Genomic DNA, 10,144 nt, shown 5'->3' on the forward strand with positions numbered 1-10,144 from the left:
TCTCCTGCGAGGACGGGGGCTGGGATTTAAAATAAATAACATATATATATATATATATATAGGACAAAACACATCACGTCAAGAGAGACAACACAGCACTACATAAAGAGAGACCTAAAGACAACAACATAGCAAGGCAGCAACACATGACAACACAAAATGTTATCAACACAACATAGCAGCACAAAACATGGTACAAACATTATTGGGTCCAGACAACAGCACAAAGGGCAAGAAGGTAGAGACAACAATACATCACGCAAAGCAGCCGGAAGTGTCAGTAAGAGTTTCAATGATTGAGTCTTTGAATGAAGACATTGAGATAAAACTGTCCAGTTTGAGTGTTTGTTGCAGCTCGTTCCAGTTGCTAGGTACAGCGAACTGAAAAGAAGAGCGACCCAGGGGTGTGTGTGTGCTTTGGGGACCTTTAACAGAATGTGACTGGCAGAACGGGTGTTGTATGTGGAGGGCTGCAGTAGATATCTCAGATAGGGGGGGAGGAGTCAGGCCTAAGAGGGCAGGACAAATGTGATGTGTTTCTTGTTCACCCGTGATCATCTCCTTGTACTGATGGTGGAGAGCAGGTTTATGTTGAAAGACAAATTCCAGACAAAGGGGTTTAAAACATTTAATTAATCTTATAGATTGTTATTTCCTGTTGACCTCTACAGCTGTACTAAAACGCCCTGTACACACTTAACCTGCTTCCTGTCCAACAATGGCAGTGCAGACAAGATTACTAGCTAGATTTATTAAACATTTAGCTTCATAATGACCAGCTGCCAAGATGTAAGTGGTATTCATCTAGCTAGTTGAACACGGCAGGAAAAACGACGTTGACATCTATTGTCCAATAGTTAGCTAGCTAGCTATTTATTGATCATTTCATTGTGGCTCTCTAGCTAACCAACTTAACATGTGTCCCTAATCACTTAAAATGGGGTTTGATTAGCATTCGCACCACAGTGGCTGTTGTCAGTAGCTAGCTAGTTGAACATGACAAACATGAGAAAGAGGATCGTCATGCAGGGTTTAGCACATAAGCTATCAACCTTAACAGCAGAATGCGGCTGGGCAGCTTAGCTAGCTAGCTGGCAACAACTTTACCTGTATGCAACTGTCTTTCTAACTAGCTATATAGCGAACAATAGCTAGCAATGAAAACAACTTTTTGATACAGTTGAGACAATAACGTATGTGGCCATCTTAGCATTTTAACTGTAGACTCTTACCGGTGTATGGATAATGATGATTCACGGCAGACTGAAACACTTCCAAAATAATCCTTCCCACTCGGCTTCAACCAGTCCAGACTGCTTTAGCCACAAAAGACAGAGCTGCGTCGATACCAGCAGCTGTATTCAGGACAACACTGGTATTGAAAGCTGTAGCTACACGCTGCATGTTGTCCATGATGAACATATGAGTAAATCCAATGGACCTTTCAAATATCCACAGTAACAGAGAGCAGGAGGTGCCATTTGACAGAGACAGATTTTCCACCCTATTAAGCGCCATCAACAGCTCGATTTAACAAGTCTGTTTGTGCTCTAGACTTCCCTTCTCTCAGCGTGACCAGGGCAGCGGCAGTCTGAACACAAAGTAACGCTTTTAGGCCCCACGTCTTCCACCCACCCCAACACCACCCCAACACCAGCCCCACACTACCCTAACACTACCCTAACACTACCCTAACACTACCCCTACACTACCCCAACACTACCCCTACACCACCCCAACACTACCCCAACACTACCCCAACACTACCCCAACACTACCCCAACACTACCCCAACACCACCCCTACACCACCCCTACACCACCCCAACACCACCCCAACACTAGCCCCACACTACCCCAACACCAGCCCAACACCACCCCAACACTAGCCCCACACTAGCCCCACACTAGCCCCACACCACCCCAACACTAGCCCAAAACTAGTGCCAACAACACAGCAGAGAAGACTGCATCAGACATCCGCCTCCCCTGGTGTATCTGAAACCGGGGAACATGTATCCCTGCTCTCCCACTGCCTGGGTTCCCCTGTGAAGATCCTCAAGTAGGGACCCCATGCCCGCCGTAATTTAAATGGTTCCCTTCCACAGATCTCCCTATATGATGTCATCTTAGTTCCTAGGTATTAATCAAACTAAGGCAAAACACAGTAGATGTAAACCACCATGTCATCTTGACATGCATAGCCTTTTCATGTCATTTTGTGACTATACCAACATGAATATTTAAATGTAAACATGCCTGAATATTCCTAAACTAATTTAACACTCAAAGTAAAAAGAAACAACATTTTAGGGTGAAATGACAGATGCAATCGTTAATGTGTTCTAATCTTTCATTTTCATTACAGGTCATCTAACTGAACTATATCAGTCTTGACATTGACTTCATTGCTGTTGTTGCCACGTGAGCAGGACAATATGAGTGGAGAGAGGGAAACGTTGATGGACGAAATGGAACAGAGTTTATACACTTTAACCAACGACAATTTACGCTGCCTGTGTGAACGCAGTGGAATAGGTGGCAAGGATGGCTCTGATGTTCAAGGAAAGAATCACCATCACTCATTGTGCCGTAAAATCCTGGAGGAACTTTGGGAAAATGCAGATTCAATGGAATCGGAGGAGCAGGGAATGTCTTGGTTACTCCAACTGAAAGAGGACATCAGGAAGATACAGGAGGAGGGTATCGGTGCACCTTTGAGTCCCAGCCAATCCATTGATGATGACGCTGTAGACTGTGATGAAGACGAGAACCAGAAGGACAGGGATTTGTTACCTAGCAAAAGGCTGGAGGGGGAACCCATAAGTCCCAGCCAATCCTTTGATGACGAGGATGCTGTAGACTGCGATGAAGAATGTGTGGAAGACAGGGATTTGTTGCCTAGCAAAAGGCTGGAGGGGGAACCCATAAGTCCCAGCCAATCCTTTGATGACGAGGATCCTGTAGACTGCGACGAAGAATGTGTGGAAGACAGGGATTTGTTGCCTAGCAAAAGGCTGGAGGGGGAACCCATAAGTCCCAGCCAATCCTTTGATGACGAGGATGCTGTAGACTGCGATGAAGAATGTGTGGAAGACAGGGATTTGTTGCCTAGCAAAGGGATGGAGGCAGAACCAGCACCAGAGAGACACACACCAGAGCAGAGGGAGAAGAGATTGAGTGGGTCCCCCTCTCTGTCCTCTCCTGATAATGCCTTACTGCAGGGTCTGAAGAGAGTGAGTGGGGCCCCCTCTCTGTCCTCTCCTGGTAATGCCTTACTACAGGGTCTGAAGAGAGTGAGTGCGGCCCCCTCTCCTGGTAATGCCTTAATGCTGGGTCTGAAGAGAGTGAGTGGGGCCCCCTCTCTGTCCTCTCCTGGTAATGCCTTACTACAGGGTCTGAAGACAGTGAGTGCGGCCCCCTCTCTGTCCTCTCCTGGTAATGCCTTACTGCAGGGTCTGAAGAGAGTGTCTGTGCGGCTGGTCGACTGCAGGAAAACACCAGGGTTGAGTGGAACTGCTGGAGGAGGAGACGAGGAGGAGGGAGGAGACGAGGAGGAGGAAGGAGATGAGGAGGAGGAGGAAGGAGACGAGGAGGAGGAAGGAGACTTGATTCATCAAAGTAAGTGCAGCAGGATACCTTTTGTTTGGGTTCTAAGTATCATTGTGAAGTTTAGTTGTCTAATTTACAGTGCAGTTTGATATCAACGTTTTGTAAGTTACATCAATACATTTTTGCATTGTAGATTTGTTAAACATAGAGCACAGTGACATGCAATGCACCCCTCTGCCCTCTCACATCACTCCATTACCTCTCTCTGCCTCTGCCCCATCTCTGTCTATCCTCCCTCTCTCACATCACTCCATTACCTCTCTCTCTGCCCCATCTCTCTGTCTATCCTCTCTCTCTCACATCATTCCATTACCTAGCTTTAACAGGAAGTTAGTGTAGAGAGGCTATCATTCGAGTAATATGATAGTTATTGTTTTGGTTCTAGTCAAGATTCTAGCAGCCGTGGTGTTGCAGAATTCTATAGTAAGAGAGACTGCAGATTCTTAAAAAAAAAATTAGTATAAGATTTGCAAAAATGAAGCAATCAACCATCACTAAGAGTAGTTAAGTGTTGAAAGCTCAACGAACAAAGTTATCTATCTCCTCTTAAAGTAAGTACATCCTTTTATCTTTGTGACAGTTAGCAGATGCGCAGCATCAGGCCCCGGGAACAGAGTTGTAAAAAGTCATTTAGCTTGTCTATGTAGATCAAGATAGCTGATATCGCCACCATTCTCTGTTCCTCCCTGCACTTTCCACATAGCTAAATTCCTGCCGATCGTAAACATAGGAGGTCACATACTGTGGTAGCACCCAAGCAGCTCATAAATCTGTACGCTCAGATTAATCACTAAGTCACACAAGACCAGCCTGTGTCAGTAAAAATACGAACATATAACAATGGACAAATCTCTAAGTAAAACAGCATAGTATGTCTAATTAAACAGTACAGTATATAATGAATGTTACATTTCCATCACAGTGGTTAGCAGCAGTAACTGAAGTGCATATAGTGCTTATCTGGGTAGCAATGTTACAAAGATGGGGTCTAGAGTAACGCTGAGGTCCTACCGTTTTATTTGAGAAGACTGTACAACCATCAAGATTAATTGTCGGATCAAACAGCAGATCTCTCTGTTCCTTGGGACCTAGAACTAGCATCTTCATTTTGTCACAGTTTAAAAGTAAAACATTTGACGCCATCCGCTTCCAGGGTAAGCAATTTTGGTGCTTCAACATGTTTCATCAAAATTTACAGCAATGTGTTGTCCGCATAGCAGTGAAAGTTGCCATTGTGTTTCCGAATGACATCACCAAGAAGTAGAATAAATAATGGTCCTAAAACAGAACCTTGAGGAACACCCCGAAACTTACAATTGATTTGTCAGAGGACAAACCATCCACAGAAACAAAATTATATCTTTCTGACAACCAAGCAAGAACTTGTCCATGTAGACCAATTAGGGTTTCCAATCTCTCAAATAATCTGGTGATCGATGGTGTCAAAAGCGGCAATAAGGTCTAGGAGCACGAGGACAGATGCAGAGCCTTGTACACGCTCCCTATTTTTCACTCTGTTTTCTCCTGTCACAGCCATTAGTCTTCAATTCCCGAGCAGTTTCCTTCCTCTCCGGCAATCGCGTTAGGAAAGACGCCTTTATATTTGTAGTGACTGGGTGTATTGATACACCATCCAAAGTGTATTTAATAACTTCACCAGGCTCCAAGGGTTATTCAAGGTCTGTTTTATAAAAAAAATATTATACTCCTGAACTTATTTAGGTTTGACATAACAAATGGGTTGACTGAAGATTTTTCACCTTTTAATTTTTTATTAATTTGTAAAAAATCTCTAAAGATAATTCCACCTTGATATTATGGGGTATATGTGTGTAAATTCAGGCTGTAACACAACCAACGTGGAAAAGAATCAAGGGGTGTGAATACTTTTGGAAGGGACTATAATACCTCAGTATGATGTCACTTTCTTCTGTTGGACAAACTGTATTCACTGTTCGTCTCTTTCACACAGGAGAGAGACGTGGCAACCATGGATCTTCTGGGGAGCCTCAACAACAACCTCATGCTGACAACACAGACTGGAGTCTCCGCACATCAAAACACCTCAATAAACAACCGCAGAGACATACAGGGAAGAAACCACACCACTGCTGTTCTGAGTGTGGGAAGACTTTCGGCTGTCCAGCGACACTCAAAATGCACAGAAGAATCCATAGGAGAGAGAAATCTTACCGCTGCTCACAGTGTGGGGATACTTTCAGTCAAGAAATGACTCTTAAGATTCACCAGCAGATGCACACTGGGAAGAAACCTCACCACTGCTCTGACTGCGGAAAGAGTTTCAGTGTTTTATCAAGCTTGAAAATCCATCAAAGCACCCACACCGAAAATAAACTATTCCAATGCTCCAAGTGTGGGAAAGGTTTTGCAAACAACCACTATCGAAAAATACATGAGAAAACGGTACATGAGCCTCCCGCAGAAAGGTCTTACCACTGCTCTGACTGCGGGAAGAGCTACAGTTTTTTATCAACCTTCAAAAACCATCAAAGAAAACACACAGGAGAGAAACCATTCCAATGCTCCAAGTGCAAGAAAAGTTTTGCTCAGAAGTCCACTCTGAAAGCCCACGAGCAAACACACATGCCTGCAGCAGAAAGGCCTTACCAATGCTCCTACTGCGAGAAGAAGTTTTGTATTTCGGCATCCTTCAATTTCCATATGAGAATGCATACTGAAGAAAAACCATTCCAATGTTCCGTTTGCGGAATGCGGTTCATTCACGCCAGTTTACTGAAAGCACACAAACACAAACACAAGCCCTCTGACGAAAGGCCCTTCCACTGCTCTAAATGTGGAGCGTGTTTTACTACAAAAGGTAATCTTAAATTTCACCAGCTGACCCATGACCGGGGAGAGAGAACTTATCGCTGTTCTGAGTGTGGGCATTGTTTCTCTCATCCGATTTATCTGAAGAAACACCAGAAAAGGCACAGTAAAGAGATGTCCATTGTCTGCGACCTGTGCGGGAAGACCTTCAACCATCCAAGCAACTTTAAAACGCACATGAAGATACACCAAGGAGTGAAACCGTACCACTGCTCTGACTGTGGCAGGAGCTTCATATTCCGCCAAGGTTTAACAACACACCAGCGTGTGCACACCGGCGAGCTGCCTTACGTCTGTGATCAATGTGGAAAGAGATTTTCTCAGTACAATTCTTTGGTGATTCACCAGCGAACCCACACCGGAGTGAAACCTTACCCATGCTTGGTCTGTGGGAAGAGCTTCAGTCGGTCACAAAACCTTGCTGCACACAAGAGAACTCATACTGGAGAGAAGCCTCACGCCTGTGATCAGTGCGGGAAGAGGTTTTCCCGAACCGACGCACTGGCTGTACACAAGCGCACTCACACTGGAGAGAAGCCTTACAGCTGTGATATATGCAGGGAGACATTCACCTATTTAGTAGCCATGTTGAAACATAAGAAAAGACATTGACATCCTACAGGTGATGTACTCTGTGCTGAATGTCCTCAGGACGATTCCAGCTCTGTCTATGAATAGAGAATAACTTTGTTTAACCTACAGAAGACATCAATTTGTTGTTTTGCTTACAATCTAACCCCCAGAGAGAGAGAGACACAAACACTCACACACGCAGACAAACCCAGAGGGCGGCAGGTAGCCTAGCGGTTAAGTGCGTTTGACCGGTAACAGAAAGTTCGCTGGTTTGAATCCCTGAGTCGGCAAAGGTTAGGAAAAAAATCTGCTGTTCTGCCCTTGAGCTAGCCAGTTAGTACCCAACAACAACTGCTCCCTGGGCACATATGACGTGGATTAAGGCAGCCCGCCGCACCTCTGTGATTCAGAGGGTTTAGATGCGGAAGGTTGAAGGCATTTAGTGATGCAACTGGCTAGTTATCCCTCATTTCCTTTCCACCCAGAGGAATTGGGAGCACAGAGTGGTTTTTGAGACTGGTTACTGTGGTTTTTGAGACTGTTTACTGTGGTTTTTGAGAGTGGTTACTGTGGTTTTTGAGAGTGGTTACTACGGTTTTTGAGAGTGGTTACTACGGTTTTTGAGAGTGGTTACTACGGTTTTTGAGAGTGGTTACTACGGTTTTTGAGAGTGGTTACTACGGTTTTTGAGAGTGGTTACTACGGTTTTTGAGAGTGGTTACTGTGGTTTTTGAGAGTGGTTACTACGGTTTTTGAGAGTGGTTATGTTTCCTCCGCATTGGGCTGAATCACAAAATAAGGATTTGTGGCTTTAAATTGTCTGAAATCACAGTGTTGTGTTTTATACATACACACCTGACAGGTGTAGGATCAGGTTCTCCTCCCCAAATCCTATTATTAAGCATTATTGGTGAAAATGCTACAAGATCAGCATCTAGGGGCGACTTCACCTTACACTCACCTCTGCCCTGGGGGCTGTTCCAGATGGCAGATTCATTGAGGTACTGTCCTAAATATTCCGAAGTATCATTTTTTGGGGGGACAAATTTAGACTTGAAATTGGCATGGTGTCATTAACTTGAAACCAGCAACACATATTCATGTTTAGCTTTCAAAATAAACCCCTGATTTAAGAGCTCAAATGGTTTAAGTTAAGGATCCTGGTCTCTGGAACATCCCACTGCTCCCAGTCACAGTAAAGCAGGAGCCAATTTCAAGTCCTGATATCCCTTTACCAATATGGTTAAGTTATTTCAGAATATTTAGGACTAAATATGTTTCCATGGTAACTTAAATCTTCATGCAGATCTCATGTGAGAATTTGAGATAAATTGCGAGAGAGAAATATTTTATTGCGAGACATAAATCTTTATCAATGAAACTAACCAGGAATAAATGTGAAGTTTTAAAGGCGTAATTATAAATGAAAAGACATGTCTTATCTGAAATGTGTTTTTATAGGTCACAAGTGAAAGGATGTTATAGGTAACCTGTGTAGCTTCGGTCTAGGGCATGTTAAAGCCCTAGGCTACAGTCAGTTCTATATGGTTGTATAAATATGTTGTTATATACATTGTTTATGTAAGTAGAGAACAGTAGTAGTACATATACAGGTATAATAGAGGAAGCACCAAAATGAGGCTTTGCGGCCACCAGAACATCTTCACTGCTCCTTGGCACATATTCTACAAATGTCTGGAATTCTATTGGAGGGACGCGACGCCGTTCTTCCACGAGAAATTACATCATTTGTGTTTTGTTGATGTTTGTGGGAAAACGCTCTCTCAGGCGCCACTCCAGAATCTCCCATAAGTGTTCAATTCGGTTGTGATCTGATGACTGACATACACACTTTAACCCCCCCCCCCCCCCCGTGCTCCTTGGAGACCCCTCTATCAAAGTCAAAGAGATCTCTTGTAACCAAAATAATGGTCATTTTTATATGATGTTAATTAACTCAGAAAACCACACCTGCGGAAACACTTACATGCCAAATGTAGTGTTTCCTTTTCTTTTGGCAGTTCCCTGTATATATCAGAGAACACGCACACATACAGAGGGGTAAAAAAGTATTTAGTCAGCCACCAATTGTGCAAGTTCTCCCACTTAAAAAGATGAGAGAGGCCTGTAATTTTCATCATAGGTACACTTCAACCATGACAGACAAAATGAGAGGGAAAAAAATCCAGAAAATCACATTTGTAGGATTTTTTATGAATTTATTTGCAAATTATGGTGGAAAATAAGTATTTGGTCACCTACAAACAAGCAATATTTCTGGCTTTCACAGACCTGTAACTTCTTCTTTAAGAGGCTCCTCTGTCCTCCACTCGTTACCCGTATTAATGGCACCTGTTTGAACTTGTTATCAGTTTAAAAGACACCTGTCCACAACCTCAAACAGTCACACTCCAAACTCCACTATGGCCAAGACCAAAGAGCTGTCAAAGGACACCAGAAACAAAATTGTAAATCTGCACCAGGCTGGGAAGACTGAATCTGCAATAGGTAAGCAGCTTGGTTTGAAGAAATCAACTGTGGGAGCAATTATTAGGAAATGGAAGACATACACTGATAATCTCCCTCGATTTGGGGCTCCACGCAAGATCTCACCCTGTGGGGTCAAAATGATCGCAAAAATCCCAGAACCACACGGGGGGACCTAGTGAATGACCTGCAGAGAGCTGGGACCAAAGTAACAAAGCCTACCATCAGTAAAACACTACGCCACCAGGGACTCAAATCCTGCAGTACCAGACGTGTCCCCCTGCTTAAGCCAGTACATGTCCAGGCCCGTCTGAAGTTTGCTAGAGAGCATTTGAATGATCCAGAAGAAGATTGGGAGAATGTCAGATGAAACCAAAATATAACTTTTTGGTAAAAACTCAACTCGTCGTGTTTGGAGGACAAAGAATGCTGAGTTGCATCCAAAGAACACCATACCTACTGTGAAGCATGGGGGTGGAAACCTCATGCTTTGGGGCTGTTTTTCTGCAAAGGGACCAGGACGACTGATCCGTGTAAAGGAAAGAATGAATGGGGCCATGTATCGTGAGATTTTGAGTGAAAACCTCCTTCCATCAGCAAGGGCATTGAAGATGAAATGTGGC

General features: G+C 43.8%; 1 protein-coding gene across 1 annotated transcript; it reads left to right on the top strand.

Annotated features, from left to right (window-relative positions):
- The first annotated feature begins 3,314 nt into the window (after positions 1–3,314).
- LOC124022842 (oocyte zinc finger protein XlCOF6-like) lies at positions 3,315–9,134 on the top strand. The gene is made up of 2 exons (XM_046337528.1): positions 3,315–3,620; positions 5,584–9,134. The coding sequence occupies exons 1-2, from the start codon at positions 3,329–3,331 to the stop codon at positions 7,071–7,073; spliced, it is 1,782 nt and encodes a 593-aa protein (XP_046193484.1). The 5' UTR covers positions 3,315–3,328; the 3' UTR covers positions 7,074–9,134.
- The last annotated feature ends 1,010 nt before the right edge of the window (positions 9,135–10,144 follow it).

Source organism: Oncorhynchus gorbuscha, unplaced genomic scaffold (assembly GCF_021184085.1).
Source record: "Oncorhynchus gorbuscha isolate QuinsamMale2020 ecotype Even-year unplaced genomic scaffold, OgorEven_v1.0 Un_scaffold_1449, whole genome shotgun sequence".
NCBI lineage: Eukaryota > Metazoa > Chordata > Actinopteri > Salmoniformes > Salmonidae > Oncorhynchus > Oncorhynchus gorbuscha.

What these genes read in the sequence shown, in the direction of transcription:
- LOC124022842 (XM_046337528.1), top strand. Translation starts at nt 3,329, where the DNA reads ATGCTGGGTCTGAAGAGAGTGAGTGGGGCCCCCTCTCTGTCCTCTCCT. An exon ending in AGGAGACTTGATTCATCAAA is followed by an intron (nt 3,621 to 5,583) that starts GTAAGTGCAGCA and finishes TCTTTCACACAG; the next exon opens with GAGAGAGACGTGGCAACCAT.